Genomic DNA, 21,095 nt, shown 5'->3' on the forward strand with positions numbered 1-21,095 from the left:
TTAATGAAGGAAAATGAAGCAGTTTATGCTACAAAGTTCTTCTCACCTTTACAGAGATCTAAAATGTACTTAAAATTCTGATAACTGCTTTCAAATGTTTTCTAGGTGTAATCTCATTATGAATTTAAAAGAAGACCAATAACCAAGTTTAAATTCTGCAATTTTTTAAAGAATCATTCAGGACCAAAGAATTTTCAATCTCTCTAAATAAATTTGAAACATTTTACAGTGACTGTTTTGGCTCTCAATTCATAGCTGCTTTCCATCTGTCAAAATACTAATTATATAGTACCTTTCTAGTTATTTTAACAACTTCAATCATTGAAAATAAAACTAGATTTCTGGTATTAAACATCATTAATTTTCAGGGACTCCTGGGTGACTCAGTCGGTTAAGTGTCCGACTGCGGCTCAGGTCATGATCTCATGGTTTGTGGGTTCGAGCCCTGCCTTCGGCTCTGTGCTGACAGCTCAGAGCCTGGAGCTTGCTTCAGATTCTGTGTATCCCTCACTCTCTGCCCCTCCCCCGCGTGTGCTCTGTCTCTCAAAAAATAAATAAATAAATAAATAAACATCATTAATTTTCAAAAATTAAAAAAAAGTTTATAAATTAGATAAGTTCAGATTAATACATGTAGGTTTATAAAGAACAAAAAACCTTTTTTTTTAATTTTTTAACGTTTATTTTTTTTTTTTTTAATTTTTTTTTTTTAACGTTTATTTATTTTTGAGACAGAGAGAGACAGAGCATGAATGGGGGAGGGACAGAGAGAGAGGGAGACACAGAATCGGAAACAGGCTCCAGGCTCCGAGCCATCAGCCCAGAGCCTGACGCGGGGCTCGAACTCACAGACCGTGAGATCGTGACCTGAGCTGAAGTCGGACGCTCAACCGACTGAGCCACCCAGGCGCCCCAACGTTTATTTATTTTTGAGACAGAGAGAGACAGAGCATGAATGGGGGGAGGGTCAGAGAGACCCTGAGCCAAAGTCGGCCACTCAACCGACTGAGCCACCCAGGTGCCCCAACAAAAAACCTTTAAAGCATTCAATATTTTAATAGGAGAACTAACACATAAGCCAAATGCTCTAAAACATGAAATCAGAGGTATTCCATACTGCAGAAATATAGGCTATACCTGATTTACAAATAACAGGCTTAAAAATAATCCTTATGTGTGAGAAATACCCTATCACGAAACTTTGAATTGAATTTAAACTTTCTCTGCATTCAAACACCACTTTTTAACACAAAATTTCTAATGCACAAAGATTTACATTTATTCCAAAATATCTTAGAGTTTCCAATAGCAGCTAGTTAAGTATAACTAAATAATATATACAAAGTACATATTAACAAAGTGTGATATAAAAAAATACTTATTAATCCAGGGACACCTTCATGATAATCCCATTTTTCTTGCATGTGCACATTTTTACCCCAATTACCAATAAACATTTACATAGTAGTAAGTTTATTTTATTTTATTTTTTTTTTTAATTTTTTTTTCAACGTTTATTTATTTTTGGGACAGAGAGAGACAGAGCATGAACGGGGGAGGGGCAGAGAGAGAGGGAGACACAGAATCGGAAACAGGCTCCAGGCTCCGAGCCATCAGCCCAGAGCCTGACGCGGGGCTCGAACTCACGGACCGCGAGATCGTGACCTGGCTGAAGTAGGACGCTTAACCGACTGTGCCACCCAGGCGCCCCCATAGTAGTAAGTTTAAAAATAAAGCTGTTGGTTTCCTACCCTATGTTCTCTACCTGGAAAACCAGTCACAAATTGAATGATTAAGTATATGATACTACATTAAAGAAATCTACGCCAAAAGTTTCACCACAAGGTTATATAAAATACAGAGGCAGTAACAGATACTAGACTAGAAATTCTATTACTGTGATCTGGGACAAATCACAAGCACTCTGGCCATCAATGATTCTACCTATGTAAACAAATTGGAAAACAGTGGAAAAAATCAGGATACTAATTAAATAAGACAATGTTTTCTTACCTTTACAAACCTAATGATCAGCACACTGTAGATGGCTAATTGATTAATTTGTAAATGGCTCATTTGTTAAATGAGCTGAATTAATTAAATGCTAATTACCTATGAACCATAGAAGATACGCTCCTACTTATTTATTCATTATTTTCAAAGGTTTTCTCTGGCCATTTGCCTATCTACTGGATCAGTTGTTACTACACTATGCCCTTGTTAGGCAAACACAAAACAGCATTATTTTAAATCACCCAGAACATGCCAAGTTCAGGTGAATATGCAATAAATAATACTGTTCAAAACAACCAAAGCTAATTAATACAGGAATTTCAAAATTGTAGTGAAGTACATTTGCCAAGATTTTCTTATACAACCCAAATCTTATAAACTGTGAAAAAGCACAAAAATAAAACCTTTGCTAAAATGCAGTTTTAAGATGTAAGATCAAACAAACACAAAATTCAGAGAGAAGATAAAGTACACTATTCTGAACATTTTAAAGCTAATTTTTCCACAAATTAATCTTTAATGCAGCCAACTCTCCTTCACACAAGTATACTCAATTTCATTTTATTTTTTTTTTTAAGTTTATTTTGAGAGAGAGAGCGTGCGCACACACGTACAAGCAGGGAAGGAACAGAGAGAAGAAACAGAATTCCAAGCAGGCTCCGCACCGTCAGTGCAGAGCCTGACGTGGGGCTTGAACTCATGAACCCTGAGATCATGACCTGAGCTGAGATCAAGAATTGGACGCTTAACTGCACCACCCGGGTGCCCCAGTATATTCACTCAACTTTCGTCAGATAAGCTGAACTATGGACCCACCGTAGAATGAACTGGGGTGAGGGAAGGGTTACACATTTAACCAAAAGATTCTTCACTCTTCAAAAGGAAGTCTCCAGTGCTTCCCTACATGGTAGTGCTTTCTACATTTATTTAAAAAAAAAAAAAAAATTTTAATGTTTTTATTTATTTTTGAGACAGAGAGAGACAGAGCATGAACAGGGGAGGGGCAGAGAGAGAGAGCGAGACACAAAATCGGAAGCAGGCTCCAGGCTCTGAGCTGTTAGCACAGAGCCCAATGCGGGGCTCGAACTCATGGACTGTGAGATCATGACCTGAGCCGAAGTTGGATGCTTAGTGACTGAGCCACCCAGGCGCCCCATATTTATTTTTTTTTAATGTTTATTTATTTCTGAGACAGAGAGAGACAGAGCATGAATGGGGGAGGGGCAGAGAGAGAGGGAGACGCAGAGTCCGAAGCAGACTCCAGGCTCCAAGCTGTCAGCACAGAGCCTGATGAGGGGCTCAAACTCACAGACCGTGAGATCATGACCTGAGCCGAAGTCGGACCCTCAACCCACTGAGCCACCCAGGCGCCCCTACATTTATTATTTGGCCCAAAATTTATTTTTAAATTCCTCAGTAACAAGAATTTCATGCCTGGAACAACAGGTATGTTGTGATAGAAAGTAAAGAAAAGAACACCTCCGGGGTGAAGGAGAGTCTATGTAGTATAGGCACCTACCCATCAAGCTTGCACAAGCTAGAACGCCCTGCCTCCAATCTGATGACCAAAACTGATGTAACTACATAAGTGAAAATTATTTCATCGTCTCATCAACAAGTCATAAATGGCTCTTTTGAATTTTTGAGTTAAACATCTTAGGTTCCCTCCAGAGACTCTGGCACTCACCACTAACATTCAGATTACCCACGCATTTCCTTTGGCAAAATGTGGCATTGTTTTTCTCATTTTTTTTTTAACTGGTGGTGATTTTTATTTCAACTCTTTAGTACAAAAAAATAATGACTTTATAGTTGAGTGTCCATATTTCAAAAAGGTACAAGGACCTATTATTATAAGCAGGCTTCCGTGAGATTCCCCTCTTAAGCCTGTACTTTTTTCCAATACTTTACTTTTTTCTAATATTTTACTTTTTCAAGGCATTTTTAGGTTTACAGAAAAAGTGTGCAGAGTACAGAGTTCCTGTATATCCTCTTCCCCTTCACCCAGTTTCCCCTATTTACATCTTGCATTAGTGTGGTACATGTGTTACAAATGATGAACCAATCATGATACATTAACTAAAGCCTATAGTTTACAACAGGGTTCACTCCGTGAAAAACCTATGGGTTCTGACAAATCTATGGTAAGCACTACAGTACCACACATAAGAGTTTCACTGCCCTGAAAATGCCCTATGCTCCACCTATTCATCCCTTCCCCCCTCCTCCTGAACTGCTGTTAATTACCTTTGTCCTTCTCTATAGTTTTGCCTTTTCCAAAATGTCTTACAGTTGGAATCACACAGTAACGGAGCCTTTTTCAGACTGGCTTCTTTCACCTACCAAAATACATTTAAGGTTCTTCCATGTCTTTTTGTGGCTTGATTAACACATTTCTTTTTAGTGCTGAATAATACTCCATTTTACAAATTTACATAATTTGTTTATCTGTTCACCTAATGAAGAACAGACATACTGGCTGATTCCAACCTGGGCAAATATGAATAAAGCATCGATAAACATTTGTGTGCAGACTTTAATGTGGATGTAAATTTTCGATTCACTTAGGTAAATATCTAGGAGTGTGACTGCTGGATTATAGGGTAAGCTTATGTTTATTCAGCTTTGCAAGAAACTGACAAACTGCCTTCCAAAATGGCTGTACCACTTTGCATTCCCACCAGCAATAAATATGAGAGCTCCCTATTGCCCCACCTCCTCACCAACATTTGATCCCGAAGATGTTTTGGATTTTAGTCATTTTAAAAAGTATGTAGTGGTATCTAATTGTTGTTTGAATCTGCAATTCCCTAATGACATATGATGGTGAACATCTTTTCATATGCTTACTTGCCTCCTATATGTCTTCCTTTTTGAACTTTCCAAATCTTCTGTTCATTTCCAATTGGGTTATTACGTTTTTCTTTTTCTTTTTTAATTTTCTTATTGTTGAGTTTTAAGAGATCTTTGTATGTTTTGGGTAGTCTTGGTGTTTATTTTTTCAAATAAACTTTTTATTGAAGTGTTACTCATTCGTTTTAAACTTCAAATGTACACCAAACAAACACACATTCTCAAAATATCATCTTCCCTGTTACTGTCATCATTTTGCTATTATAAGTCAATCCAGCTTCTAGCACTTTGGAGCTACTAGAATTTAAAAAAAAGATATAGATATGCAATAGAATAGGTATAACCAGTAGTTAATGTATATTATGCATTTAATGATGCATGCTAAATAACAAAAAATTATTACTATAATCCTCATTTTACAGATAAAACTGAAGCAACTTGTCCAGAGTCACAGTAAAAGCTAGTTAATGACAGGATGACAGGTCCAGGATTTGTACTTGGGTAGTCATCTTCTGAAAGGAGTTCAACATGGCAGAAAGGCATCAAGAAAATGAATGTGGCTGCAAAGGGGGTTCACAATGGAAAGTGGTAGCAGTGGGGATCTCAAACTTATCTCAAGTTCTTACCAATCCCCTATTTTAATTATTCCACTCGAGTTTTCTTTAGCCTGTTGATATGGCTGACTACGTGGATTGATTTTCAAATGTTGAGCCACCATCGCACACAGTTATAATTCTTTTTATACATCTTATATATTACTGATTCCACTTAAGTTTTAACATGTTAAAAATTCAAAAAGATAATGCCTTTTTTTTTGGTAGGCTCCATGCCCCATGTGTGGCTTGAACTCATGACCCTGAGATCAAGAGTCACATGCTCTACTGACTGAGCCAATCACACGCCCCAGCAGAGAAAGTTTTTAAATGTTTACTTATTTATTTAGAAAGAGAGAGAATGAGCACACATGTGGGGAGAGGCAGAGAGAGGGTAAGAGAGAATCCCAAGCAGGCTCCACACTCAGTGTGGAACTCAGTATGGAGCCTGACTTGGGGCTGGTTGCCACGGCCACCATATCATGACCTAAGTCAATATCAAGAGTCACTTAACCCACTAAGCCACCCAGGCACCCCCAGAGAAATGTTTTTTAAAAATACTAGTTGTTCACTTCACAATTCAGATTGGTACCCCAAATCATAAGCTGTATCGTGACTTCAATAAACCCTATCTTTGAGGGTCAAGGAGTATAATTTCTATAGTAGTCCACACAAGAAAAAAATACACAATGCCTCCTTTTAAAAGTGGTTGGTACTCCTTTCAAATTTCTCTACTGCTACTGACTATACTACCACTACGTGGGTTCCACAACCCTGGAATTGTGACCGGAGCTGAAATCAAGAGTCAGCTCCACCGACTGAGGCACCCAGATGCCCCCAGAATACATGGGTTTTTTGCAACAAACTCCTTACTTTCTTATTTCTTAGGCTTCAGCTTTTATTAATACAACTGCCAGATCAACCATCCCCCAAACCATCTTCATGTCATTCCCTCTTTAATATCTTTTAGTTGTTCTTTACTTTTACACAACAAACCTAAGTTCTTTGATTTATTAATTCAAAAAATATTTACTGAGCACCTTCTATGTCCAAGGCACCATGCTAGGATCAGCTCTTCTACTTATCTAGTAAGTAAATCTGATGATAATCAATTAAACTTCAAAAAAATTTAAAAACTGCTGTTAAGCTCTAGAAGGAAATAAGGGACTTCAATGAAAGAGTAACAGCAGGGTTCTATTATGAATAAAATGTTCAAGAAAAATGGGGATGTCTGGCTGGCTCAGTTGGAAGAGCATGCGACTCTTGATCCCGAGGTCATGAGTTTGAGCCCACACAGTATGTAGAGATTACTAAAAAATAAAATCTTTTAAAAAATGCTCAAGGTAAATGTAACTTTAATTTTTTAGCTGAGGATGAAAAGAAGCAGCCATAGACAAGGGAGGATAAGTATTCCAAGCAAGCTAGAACAGTCAGCAGGCCAAGCAAGTGAGCAACAGATGGGATGAGGTTGGAGAGGGAGACTGTGCTAGATAGATCATGAAGGATTACGAAGATAAAGAGTCTGGATTTTATTCTTGGTACAGATTTTATGCCAGGTACAGAACGGTATCAGAAACGTATTGAAGGTTTATAAGCAGGGGTTATGGCTTATTTCTGTTTTGAAAGAAATTTCTTATGGCTTTCTTAGGGGTTATGGCTTATTTCTGTTTTGAAGATTAGTCTAACTGCTGGGTGAAGAATAAATTAGAGGGCACCAAGAATTAAGACAGAGAGGGCCACCTGAGTGGCCCAGTCAGTTAAGCATCTGACTTCGGCTCAGGTCATGATCTCAGTTTGTGGGTTCGAGCCCCATGTCGGGCTCTGTGATGACAGCTCAGTGCCTGGGGCCTGCTTTGGATTGTGTCTCCCTCTCTTCCTGCCTCTCCTCCACTCACACTCTGTGTCTTTCTTGCTCAAAAATAAACATTAAAAAAATTTTTTTTGAAATAAAAAGTATTAAGACAGAGATACCATTTAGGAAACCACTGCAGTAGTCGAGGTAAAAGGCCAAGGGAAGCTACACACAGTGGGTGATGGAGATGGAAAAGAAATACCTGGTACCAAGGCCCCCAGCTGATTTTTTTTTTTTTAATGTTTATTCATTTCTGAGAGAGAGAGAGAGAGAGAGCACAAGCAGGGGAGAAGCAGAGACAGAGAGAGGGAGACACAGAATCCGAAGCAGGCTCCAGGCTCTGAGCTGTCAGCACAGAGCCCGGGGTGGGGCCTGAACTCATGAACCATGGTTGGATGCTTAACAGACTGAACCACCCAGGCATCCCGGCCCCCAGCTGATTTAACTGCAAATTCCAAGCAACAAGTCTCACCAATACAATTTGTTAATTCTCACTTCCTTATAAATAACCAAGAGAATTTCATGTAAAAGTGCCTTAGAGAGGCTTCCTTAATCCTCCGTATACATCCTACCCTATTGCGTATCATTTTCACGAACACTGGATAAGGACCATCTTAGAGACAAAAACAGAAGGCTCCACGGCATGGTGGAAACACAGGAGCTCTGAGCTTAAGAGCATGAGTCTGAGTCCTACAGTCCAGCCTGAATTCAGGCACTGCCATTTATAAGATGTATGACTTGGCCAAGTTACTCCAACTTTCTCTCAGCCTGTAAATTCTGGGAGTATTTACCTCACAAGGACATCACAAAAGATTAATGGAGATAATACAGTGTTTCCCAAAATATCACCCTTCTGCTAGGCAGGATGATTTTAGATAGCATTTAGGCAAAAAATTTCCATTTCAGTACTTTTATCTATTTTAATTAATATTTCAAAATAACTATCACATCAAGCTCTTTATTTTACTAACATTTTTGCTTAAGATGAAATTAAGTTATAAAAAGATCACTTTAAACCTAAAACCAATGTAAAGAAAAATACTAAATATAATTAATGGTTGCAGTTATACTCAGATTTCACAAAAAAATCTGAAGGCAGTACACAAATGCCCGAAGTTTGAGCAACACTGAGACAGTGTACATAAAAGACCCGGCAGAGTAAGCATAATAAATATTAACTACGCATTTCCTAGAGCATTTTCTTCTTTTAAAAATGTATTAGCAGAGGTGCCTGGGTGGCTCAGTCGGTTAAGCATCCGACTTCAGCTCAGGTCATGATCTCGTGGTTTGTGGGTTTGAGCCCCACATCGGGCTCTGTGCTGACAGCTCAGAGCCTAGAGCCCACTTCAGATTCTGTGTCTCCCTCTCTCTCTGCCCCTCCCCTGCTAGCTCACTCTCTCTCTCTCTCTCTCTCTCTCAAAAATAAACATTAAAAAAAAAAAATGTTTTGTAAAGCTACTTCAATGAACTTTCTCACTCAACTATTTTGCAAAACCTCAATTCTCCAAAAAGTCTTGCCCAGTTAAGCTGTATCCCAAACACAGTTCTATGCTTTATGGTAAGTCACAAAATTTTAGACTAAAAAAGCCAGTTGAACTCTTCTACACTTAAACATCTCCTGGCTTGGGCCACCTGGGTGGCTCAGTTGGTTAAGTGTCCGAGTTTGGCTCAGGTCATGATCTCATGGTTTGTGGGTTCAAGCCCTTCATCGGGCTCTGTGCTGACAGCTCAGAACCTACTTCGGATTTTCAGTCTCCTCCTCTCTCTGCCTCTCCTTCACCTGCACACTTGTGTGCTTGCTCTCTTTCTCTCTCTCTCAAAAATAAATAAATATTAAAAGAAAAAAGAAGTCTCCCGGCTGGAAACACCAATTCCTTTTTACCTATCCAGACGTCCCCTCCACCTTAGGCTCTCCCGGTCCAAAGGTACATCTCCTTTGTCTCAGCTATGACAGGAAGGGATGAATAGTCAATTACCCCATTTGGGACCTATGATGTAATATGGAACAGGATACTCTCTAGAATCTATGAAGGGAGAATCTGGATGGACAAGATTACTCTAAAGATCCCTTGCAGAGTTTACATTCTAAGATCATATCATATGCTTACTCACTTAGGATAGTCTTTAATTCCTAAATTTATGATGTATCATATCACCTTTTTAAAATGGTATACCCACAGGTAATCCATATTACTTACGTATATAAGTAACCTAAACACCTAAAGCACAACACATTCAAAACGCTTCAAAACTGGGCATCACAGTGTCTGTAGTAAATCCCAACTGGAGATTTCAGATAAATTACTTTGTTCTTCTAAGCTTCTTTCCTAATTTGTAATATGAACCCACAAGAGATGAAATGCATGTGTGATGTATTCATACAAGGCTTGAAAACAGTAAAGATCTAATCTGAAGGTACTATTTATCCTCATCTCCAAATCTATTATGCGTAATTCCGCCAAGGTGCTGACCAACTTCCTGTTCTCAATCTCTCAAGAAGAAAAGGAAGTGTTTGTTTTTTGGTCTGCAGTTCTGCACCACCTAGCTGAGGTCCTATTAGCCCAAATCTGTGGTATCAATGTTGTTCCTACTGGTCTATCCATCCCTAGCCTCTATCTCTCCTATAGTGTGTGTTAACTTTGTCAAGACTTATACCTCTCAAAGTTCTCCAATGGCTTTCAACCATCAAATGACCAACTTTTTTTTTTTTTAACATTTACTCATTTTTGAGAGTGAGAGAGACAGAGCATGAGTGGGGGAGGGGCGGAGAGAGAGGGAGACACAGAATCTGAAGCAGGCTCCAGGCTCTGAGCTGTCAGCACAGGCCCCGACGTGGGGCTCGAACTCACGGAGTGCAAGATCATGATCTGAGCTGAAGTTGGAAGCTTAACCAATTGAGCCACCCAGGCGCCCCTCAAATGACCAACTTCTAATCAACCTTAATAGCTACAAGAAATCAACTAGCCTTCGCAGTATCAACCCCACATAGCCACATAGGATAAAAGTATGGCCTCGAACAAGTCTCCTCCTCTTCTCTTCCCCTGGAACACTTTGGCTGCTCATTACCAAATGTCCTCTTAAGCTCAAGTGAGCCCCTAACATAAACAAATGTGACTGTTCTTCTATCTGAAATACTACATTATATTTCTTTTTTAATGTTTATTTTTGAGAGTACACAAGCGGGAGAGGAGCAGAGACAGAGGGAGAGAGAGAATTCCAAGCAGGCTCTGCACTATTGGCGCAAGAGCCCCAAACGGAGCTCAAACTCATGAACCACGAGATCGTGACCTGAGCTGAAATCAAGAGTTGGATGCTTAACCGACTGAGCCACCCAGATGCCCCAGTATTATATTCCTCTTTTATGAACAGCATATATGAGTTGTACATGTGCCTATCGTAGCCCTCTGTAATGGATAAATTTATATACACAGAAGTTGAATCATAATGCCAAAAGGACCCAGACTCTTAATATTTGTTAAGATTCTTGTCTTATTAAAAAATAAATAAGGGAAAGTTTTCTTTCCTTCCAACTTGAGAAGTCACATCTTTCTGTCACAGGGCAATATGTGCTCTTCACCTTTAAGCCAATCATCAATCTAGATCCACTTCCAAACTGATTTGATTCAAAGCTTATCTTTCCTCTGAAGCACAGAGGCCTAAAAAAGTCTCACAAGAAAATATAAGCAGTTTCTGATCCAGAAGTGTGAGAAAAAGAGAGTCTGTGGGAAAGCAACAGTGTTTGCCCCTCAAATTCCCCAAAAAGATAAGCTAAGAGCTGGTTTTTAAGAAAACAATTGTCTAAAAAAATGAAAAAAAAGTGCTGAAATGGGAAATGAAAAGCAAGACTAAAGAATATAAAAGTATATACTTTTTGGTGCTTGAATTTTGAAAACAAATTAATAAATTCTAATAATTTTACTCAATGATACTCATCTATCCTTCCCAGGACATTCTAGGAAATCAAGACTGGGGTGAAGGTGTGGAGGTTTGCCACACTATATGCATGGATTAAATATCCCTTCAAACTTCTCTGCATGTCATGATATTCCTTCCTCCATGTCTAAGATTTTCACTGATTTACCCAACAAATATCTGACACCCATACTACTATGTGCCATGAAGTCAGCCACTAGAGGAGGCAAAAAGAATAAAACAAAGTCCTTACCTTCAAGGAAAGATGTCAATGAAATAAGAATGAAAAATCTCTAGGAAGCAGATAGAAATGGCAACATTCACTAAAACAGGGAATACACAAGGAACAGATTTGAGAGGAAAGATGAGTCCAGCTTGAGATTTGATGGGTTTGAGGCACAAGTAGTTTAACCACTGGAGGTGTCTATATCCAGGAAGAGAAAAAAAACACCATGATCAGATAGGTAGGTAGGGGCTGATAAACCCAACACATCAGCATTTAAGAGATGAAGTGAAGAAAAAGGAAGCAACAAAGCAGGTGAGAAAAATCCTAAAGAGAAGAGAATCATGAAAGACTCATGCAAAGCAAAGGGTCTCATGAAGGGCAAAATGGGACACAGGGTAATATGCCAGAGCTCAAGGCCTTAAAAGTGGGTCTGGTAATTAAGAAGTCCCTGGGGAAAAAAATAAATGAAATAAACTTTCATCTGCACATACATAAATTATGTATACATACATACATACATACAAACAAACATCCATACACAAAGGACATATATATCTCAATGGCTCTCTCGGGGTGATAGAATTAAGGATAACTTTTTTTTAAGATTTTATTTTTAAGTAATCTCTATACCCAATGTGGAGCTCAAACTCACATCAAGAGATCAAGAGCTGCACACTCCACCAACTGAGCCAAGCGCCCAACAGTGACTTTTAATTTATAACTATCCCCTCTCTATTTTGCAATTGCTCAAGGCACGAGTTTTATAATTTAAAAATGTACAAGAAAAAAGTAATAAGGCAACGATAGCTTTTACCAGTAGTGTGACTGCAGTGGGTGAAAGAGTGAACACAAAGAGAGGAAATAAAGGAGACAGGAATACGAACAGGGAAGGAAAACTGGTAAGCATCTACAGTTAAGTCCAGAGTTCTAGGAAAGGTTTTGTTTTCCAGGCGGGAAAGATGTGGGCATGCTTACATGAGACTGTATAAAAGGATTGTTAAGAGTGCAAGAGAAAGAGGGAATACTTCTTTATTGCTTGCTATGAGCTCAGCACACAGTGGGGAGCAAGACAAAGTCCTGCTCTTATGCAATTCACTTTCTCTACTAAGGAAACAAACAAGTCAGACACACCACCTAAAACAAAAATAGGATAGTTTTTTAGAGTGAATGTTGAGGTAAGCCTTCTCTGAAGAAACAGTGTTTAAGTTGAATCCTGAATGACAAGAAATCAGCTTTGCAAAGAAGGGAGAAAATCCTTGTTACCTTTACTTTACAGATCATGAAATTGAGACTTAAAGAGGTTAGGTAAGATTACGTAGCAAGTAAATAGAATCCAGGTCTGATGAACACTGAGACCAATACTCTTTCTACCAATTGTGTTCTATTGTTTTCCACAAATGCAACAGTGAAGATGAAAGATAATATCGACCCTCCTCTGGGCTCACAGGAATAGTTAAGGATTAAAAAAATTAAGAGTAATTGGCACAACTTTCTCAAAATAAAGTCTTGGAAAGCAAAGAAATGCAGTTCTGTGGAAGCAGAGGCATGGCTCCTGAAGGTTAGCTGTTGCAGGCCTAATGAGAACAACCCAGGCAGGCCATAAGTTACAAGTAGGCTACACTCCAAAGATCTGTAACTGACTCCTTAAGAAGTCATAAAATGTTTCCTCCATATAATTTTATGCAGAGAGTAAGTTTCCAGGCTGTTTCACAAAGATCCATGTAATCATAGTTATTACTACTGTAATAACTAATAAAGCACTAAGTACCAGGTCCTAGTTAAGTGCTTTTTATAGATAATCTCATGCGGTACTACCAATGTCATTACCACTCCGTCTAACTGAGGAAACTGAGGTCTAGAAATGTTGAGTAACTTGTCCAACAGCAAATCCTTAGCACTTAGTCCTGTTGTCTCCCAAAGTACTTTTTATCTATAAACAGTCTTTCAAAATCATTTTTTCTCCTATTTTAAAAGCTCAGTGCCCATCTCCCCTTCTTAGGTGGGTCAGAATACTACTCGTAATACTTTTCCATCAAAGTTCCTAATCCCCCCTACTTCCAAGTCTATGTCTGACCTATCTCCTGATAAACCTCAAACCATCAGAGCATCCATTCACACACTGACACCCACTGGGAATTTAACTTTCCTTCCACGTGTTCACTTATTCATCCATTGACACTTTTACAGAGCCCTACTGTGACAATTCCCAACTCATACCACACTCTTGTAAATAGCTAGGGGAAAACCCCACTCCAGAAAATGCATGCAAAAGCCCAAGCTGGTAATAATTAAACGTCCCTCTCTAAATGATCCCTAGCTCACCCAAGTTCCCAACCTATTCCTCCCGTCCCCCCACAATAAACCTCTCGAAATACACGTCCTAGCTGATTACTGATCACCGATAATGTTCCCACGTGGGACAGCACACAAGCCTGGTCAATCCCAAGGAGAAGAGTAACACCCGATCCCAGCAGCCGCGTTCAAAGCCCACCCCTCAGCCCCCAGCTTCATAGGCCGCTGGTAGCCGGAGGGCAGGACAACCCAGTCCTAGGCGAGAGCATAATCCATGCCGGAAGCAAGCCATGCACACGGCCATGACCTTCCGAAGTCGACCGACCCTGTCAGCAGTAAACCCCCTGTGGGGAAGGGGGTCTAAGACCCCAGGACGCTCGGCCCCTAGAGCGACGGAGAGGGACAGGCGGACCTGGCCCCCACCAGCGTCACGATCCCGGGGGACGCCCGCGCTGCAGGCGGACGGGGGCAGAGCATGGACACTCACCCGGCGACCGGCCCGGCGCGGGCCGCGGGCAGAAAAGGGGCGGCGTGCAGCCGGCTCGCGCCACCCGGCAGGAGGCGCAGGGATAGCGGGAGGCGCGGGGCCGCCCCGGCCCGGAGGAGCCAGCGGGCGGATCTCAGCAGGGCTGCCATGGCTCGGCCGTCCCCAAGGCAGAATGCACGCTCGGCGAGAGGGAATGGGGGAGCACGTGATCGCGGGGTCGCCCGGCGCGGAAGAGACCAAAGGCTGGGCGCGCCAGACGTAGGGGGAGCCACGCGTTGTTTTCACTTGGAAGGCGGATAAACCTATTTCTCTGAGGACAAATGAGCCCCATGCGATGTGCTATTAATAATGAGACTTGACTGATTATTTGAGAGAGGTTCTGTTTTCGTTTTCTAGCCTTCCTCCCAGCATGCTCAGTGCGTCCACCCCTGCGCTTTTCAGTTGGTAGAGTCAGAAGAGGTCAACTCCTCCCAGGTTAGCGCAGGGGCTTGCGGGGGGCCAACTAGCAAGGACACCCGGGAACTCTAGAGAAGAGCCGACCGTGAAAGTCCCAGAGTGTGGGACAATTCGCGGGCGTGCGCCGACGTCGTCGCCGACGTTCAGCCGTCTTGGCTTGGCGCCGACGGGAACGTATTGTTAGGAAAGCTCTGAGAAATGCGAGACGGAAAAAACGTTGAGGACCTTTGCGCTGTGCTAAGGACCTCTAAGGTTAATAGGATGAGATTTGTGTTATTGGGGCTTGAGAACAGTGTAAAAGGATACGCATGTCCGGGCCTAAGTCCATTACCAGTGCCTCGCTTTATGAAAGAGGGGTTGCTGACCAAGGTCGGATAGTTTTAAAGCTGGAACTGAACTCTCTACCCCCAACTCCCACTCCGCTTCTTCGTTCAGTAAATGCACCAGCATCGGAGGTAAGGTAAACGATAGGATTAAGAGACTGGAGCCAAATCTGGGGATTTGGAGGTCCTAGCCTTTAGAAGGTTTAGTCTGGAAGGGTTCCCCATGCACACGTGGGAAGCCAGGAACAGGCATCCACTCCCTCTTCACGTAACTGAATCCTACCCATTCCCTGGTGAGCACTCAGAAGTTTTCGCTGGAAGCCCTCCATGGTAATTCCCCGCGTGGCTGGTTATCCCACTCAACATCCAGCTCCTTGACAGCAGGGACTGTGACCTTTCCTTGTAGGCGAAGCACCTACTCAGTGCCAGGCACACAGTAGACAGCATTAAATATTTATTGAGTAAATGAGCATTTTGAGATTACCTAGATTATCTCTCTTTTGAGAGATGAGGGAAATGAGGTACAAGAAAGGCTAAATGATTTACTCTGGGTTATACTACTAGGCATTAGTAGTATAATTAACTCGCTCAACACTGATTTATTGAACACCTATTCAGTGCTATGCACTGTTTTGAGATGGGAATCCAGCAGGGAACAAAACAGTCCAAGTCTGAACTCTGATTAAGGGCTCCAAAGTTTAGTTTGGAAAGATAGATAAGAACTGCCATGTAAAATAAATCAGCATAGGGGCACCTGGGTGGCTCAGTCGTTGAGCATCTGACCTCGGCTCAGTTTATGATCTCGTGGTTTGTGGGTTCGAGCCATGCATCCGCCTGGGTGCTGACAGCTCGGAGCTTGGAGCCTGCTTCAGATTCTGTGTCTCCCTCTCTCTCTGCCCCTTCCCCACCCACACTCAGTCTCTCTCTCAAAAATAAGATGTTTAAATAAATAAGTAGGGGCGCCTGGGTGGCTCAGTCGGTTAAGCGGCCGACTTCGGCTCAGGTCATGATCTCGCGGTCCGTGAGTTCGAGCCCCGCATCCGGCTCTGTGCTGACAGCTCAGAGCCTGAAGCCTGTTTCAGATTCCGTGTCTCCCTCTCTCTGACCCTCCCCCGTTCATGCTCTGTCTCTCTCTGTCTCAAAAATAAATAAACGTTAAAAAAAAAATTAAAAATAAATAAATAAATAAGTAAATAAATCAGTATAAAGAGATTGAAGGTGGCATATTCAGGCCCTTCAAAGAACAGCAAGGAGGACCATGTGGATTAAAGGAAAGACAAAGGCAGGGAGGGGAGGGAGGGTGAGCCTGGAGATCTGAGGTAGTTGGGGGCCAGATTATGCAGGATATTATAGGCTGCTGTAAGGACTTTGATTTTTATTCAGAAAAAGATGGAAAACCATTGGAAAGCTTGGTGTCTTGCTGTGATATGAGTTCATTTGCATTATTTATTTACTTAAAACATTTTTTAATGTTTATTTATTTTGAGAGAGAGAGAGAGAGCAGGGGAGGGGCAGAGAGACAAGGAGAGAGAGAATCCCAAGCAGACTCTGTGCTGTTTGCACCCAGCCAGATGTGGTGCTCAATCTCACCATGAGATCGTGACCTGAGCCACCCAACAGACCCTACATTTGCATTTTTAAAGGATCACTCTGGCTGCTGTTTGTACAGGTGATTTTAAGGGGGTAAAGGTAAATAAAAGTAGGGAGACCAGTTAGGAGGCTCTTGCAATAATCCAGACTAGCCCTAGTATGCTTGAACTAGGGGGTGGTAGCAGGTGAGACAATGGGAAAAGGTCAGGTTCTTACTTTATTTAAATAGTAGGACAAAGAGAATTTACTGATGGATTGGCTGTAGGATATCAGTCAAGGATGTCTCCAAAATTTGGAGCCTGGCAATTAGAAAGATGGAGATGGCACTGATTAAAATGTGAAAGACTCAGGGAAGAGCAGATTTAAAAGCTGAATCAAAAATGATCTTACATAATATGAAGTTTGAGGTGCCTGTTAGACATCCAAATGTAAGGTTTTAGTAGGGGGTTTGCTATAGGATATGCAAGGAGTTCAGAGCTAGAGATATGTTTTGGGCATCCACCGCTTATAATATTTGAAGCCATGGAGGTGGATGAAAGCATCTAGAAAGAAAATATAGATGAGAAATGAGGTTTAAGGACTGAGGCTTGTGCCATTTCATTATTTGGAGGATGCAAAGGTGAAAATCCAGCACAAGAAACAGGAAGAATAGTCAGAGAGGTAGGAGGAGAACTGAGAGAGAGAGAGAGAGGGAAAGAGAGAAAGAGAAAGAGAGGTAAAATCCCAGATAACAGACAGGCAAGTCTTTCAAGAAAGGAATTAACACCCATGTAAAATGTTGCTGTTAGTTCGGGTAAAATGAAAACTCAACATTGACCATAGGATTTGGCAACACAGAGGTCCCTGGTGATGCTGAGAAGAGCATCATTTGGGTGACATGTTGAGTCAAAAGATAGATTGAAGTAAGTTTAAGAGTACACGAAGGAAGGGGGCACCTGGGCGGCTCAGTCGGTTGTGTCCAACTCTTGATTTTGGCTCAGGTAATGATCTCATGGTTTGAGGGATTGAGCCCCATGTCAGGCTCTGTGCTGACAGCGTGGAACCTGCTTGAGATTCTCTCTCTCTGCCCCTTCCCTGTTTGCACATGTGCTCTCTCTGTCAAAACAAATAAATAAACTTTTAAAACATACATAAAGGAAGGGAACTTGGATACAGGGAGCATAGACAAACAGTTTGTAGAATATGTTGTGAAGGAGGGAACAGAGAATGGGATATCTAGAAGTAGTGTGGAGTCAAGAGAGGTTATATTTTTTAAGATGGAAAAAATAACATGTTTGATGTTGACAGAAGTCATCTGTATGTAACTATTAAAGTTTGTTTAAATTAAATAAACTTATTTTTTTTTTTAAGTTTTTAACTTCATTAAAACCGGCTGAGACACCCAGGAGCGTAAATTAAATAAACTTTTCAAAATTTAGTTCCTCAGTGATTAACCACATTGCAAGTACTCAATAGCTATTCAAGTACTCAAGTGGGTAGTAGCTACCATACTGAACAACACAGCCCAACAGAGAACATTTCCATCATCTTAGAAAATTCTATTGGATGGGGCTGCAGTAGGGAGTGAAAATGTGATAATGCATGAGAAAAGAGAATGAGTACATTGAGGAGGCAGGAGGGAATAGGATCCAGTACAAAGTGAAGGGGTTGACTTAAAATTTTTCTTTAATCTTAAAATTTTTCTTTTAAATTTTAGAGTGAGAAAGAGCACACATGTGCAAGTGGGGGAGAGAGAAAATCCCAAGCAGGCTCCATGCTCACTGTGGAGCCTGATGTGAGGCTTGATCCCACGACCCTGAGATCATGACCTGAGCCAAAATCAAGAGTCAGACACTCAACTGCCTGAGCCATGAAGGGGTTGACTTAGATAAGAATCCAGACGTTCCAGCCATTGTCACAGAAGGAAAGACAAGGTATGTGGTTAACAGATGCAGCAAGGCTGGTAGAGGTAGTGGCGAGAATGGATGATGTTCTCTTCTCATATTGTTTCTAGCCCCCAAACCCTTCATTCCGAACCAACATTCTTTCTGTTGCTGTACCAGGCTTCCTCTTAAAGTATGAAGCAACTACTGATGAAATTTGCCTAGGCATTTATTCATTCGTGAACATATTCCCTATTTATTGAACACCTGAGATCTGTCAGGCAGCAGTTAAGTGCTAGAAAAAATACGATGGGCCAAAACAGTAGTTGTCCTTATGGTGTAGGAACTTGTATCCAAAAGGGCAAAGCAGTTATTAGTCAAATAATCACACTAAATGAGTTACACACTGAAACAGGTGTTCTGAGGGAAAGAGACATGTTTCCATGAGAGAATATACCTCACCTGGGAGTCAAAAAGATTACCAGAGAAAGGATTGTTAGATTGTGGTCTGAAGGATGAATAGCTAACACATGCAAGGTGCATACACGTATGTGTGTGGCTGTGTGTGTGTGTGTGTGCGCGCGCGCGCATGCATGTGTGTGTAAGAGGAAAAGAGTGGTGTTTGCTTGTTTTTCAGTTCAAACTTGCCTAATTCTTCTCCAAATTCTTTAGACTCCAGAAACTGGCAAATTGGAAGAGAAGTTGAGGTTGATCATCCTTGGTTTTGCCCTTAGTTTATCCTGAACTATGAAATGGATTCAAATGTTGGTTAAAAATTGAGAGTCCCTATCCCAGTGAATGAAATAGCCTCAGAACAGAATCTTATTAGGAAGGACAGCTTAGGGGGTGCCTGGGTGGCTCAGTTGGTTAAGCGTCCGACTTTGGCTCAGGTCATGATCTCACGGTTGGTGAGTTCAAGCCCCACATCAGGCCCTATGCTGACAGCTCAGAGCCTGGAGCCTGCTTTGGATTCTGTGTCTCACTCTCTCTGTGTCCCTCCCTGCTTGCTTTCTATCTCTCTCTCATTCTCTTTAAGCATTTAAAAAAAGAAAGAAAGAAAAGAAAGGACAGATTAGGTGCTAGACTTTGCAAAAGTACCTAACTGCTTGGTTTCTTTTGTTTATTTTGAGAGAGAGAGAGAGAGAATCCCATGAGGGGCAGAGAAGGTGGGGAGAGAGGAAAAAAGAGAGAAGCATGGCTCACCCAAAGGGAGAGGCTCATACTCCCCAGAAGCGGGGTTTGAGCTCACCTGACGCGGGGCTCAAACTCACAAACCATGAAATCCATGATGTGAGCCAAAGTCCAATGCTTAACCAACTGAGCCATCCAGTCGCCCCAATTGCTTGGTTTCTTATATGTAAAGCTGGTGATACCCTTCCAGAATTTTTGGGAAATATTAGATAGAATAAGTGAAGTTCTTACAGTAGCAGTCATATAGGAAGCTCTGAAGAATGATGTAGCTACCATTGTTGTTGCTTCTTATGATCTAGTCTAAACCTCATAAGATTGGGTTCTTCTCTGGTCTCTCCTTGGGGTCTGGTTTTTTGACACTGCCTAATATAGCTCATGTCTCAAACTCCTAACTCAGTTTATTCAGTTGTTAAGTGCTTAGTGTTAACAAAGCACAGAGCAAGTAACATCTCAAGGCAAAGACGTTCTGCATCATACACGTAATGAGCTTAATTTATATGGTAGGATAAAACACATATTGTATCCAGATAACGATTACCAAAGGCAGTGTGATGAGTGCAAAAAAGAAGAGGCAAGCCAAGTGACAGCTGGGCAGGAGAACAGAAAAAGGCTCCATGATGGGAATGACATTTCAGCCCTTGGAGGCTGGGGAAGATACGAAATGGTAGACATGGTGGTGAGGGGAGTTCTAGGCAGAGGGAACGGCAGGAGCAAAGATACAGAGCTCTCCTTCTTGTGCATACATCCTTCCTTAAACCACAGAAAGTGTTTTGGATACCAAAATCTGCAGAGGAGAGGATCACTAAACCAATGGCTTTCATGCTTCTGGTGACCAGGGCCAGTGGTAAGGAAATACATTTTACAAACGACACAAATATACACATACAAAAAGGAAATTCCATAAAACAATAACGAGCCTTACTACATATGATGCCCTTGGATATTCACTCATCTGTTTTCTCCTATTTTGCCTTTTTAAAAAATGCTGATTGAACTAATTTGAACAAACCAGTTCAAGAAAACATTATTTAGACATTTGAGGTATATTGCACAATACCAGGAATTATTGCTAACTTTTTAGGTGTGACAATGGGCTATGTGGTTATGTAAGAAAATACGTGATAATGTCTTGATAATCATTGTATATGGGTGATGGGTGTATGGGAGTTCATTTTACTTTATTCCCTCTACTTTTCTATGTTTATGAATGTTCCTAAAGAAAAATCTTAAATGCTGGTTGTATCTTGATTTCACTACTTACTAGTACAGCATGACTGGAATTTTGAAAGACACTTTATTCAATCATGTTAATATAAATGCAAAGTAAATAGCACCTGAAAGGCAAATGTACCTGCGAGAGCTGGAGTCCTGTTCATAGGGGCGATTGACTTCTCCAGCAAATAGTTTGCTCGGACATCAAAATTTGCTATTGTTGGGGCAGCTGG

At 41.2% G+C, this 21,095-nt stretch overlaps 1 protein-coding gene across 1 annotated transcript in view; it reads right to left on the reverse strand.

The window, feature by feature from the left end:
- The window catches only part of LRPPRC (leucine rich pentatricopeptide repeat containing), a 106,605-nt gene extending 92,148 nt beyond the window's left edge, over positions 1–14,457 (reverse strand). Inside the window, exon 1 of the mRNA XM_045445886.1 lies at positions 14,229–14,457. Within this exon, the coding sequence (XP_045301842.1) occupies positions 14,229–14,377 (149 nt within the window). The 5' untranslated portion in view covers positions 14,378–14,457. The remainder of the gene's footprint in view (positions 1–14,228) is intronic.
- Between the last annotated feature and the right edge of the window lie 6,638 nt (positions 14,458–21,095).

The sequence above is a fragment of the Leopardus geoffroyi genome, chromosome A3, assembly GCF_018350155.1.
Source record: "Leopardus geoffroyi isolate Oge1 chromosome A3, O.geoffroyi_Oge1_pat1.0, whole genome shotgun sequence".
NCBI lineage: Eukaryota > Metazoa > Chordata > Mammalia > Carnivora > Felidae > Leopardus > Leopardus geoffroyi.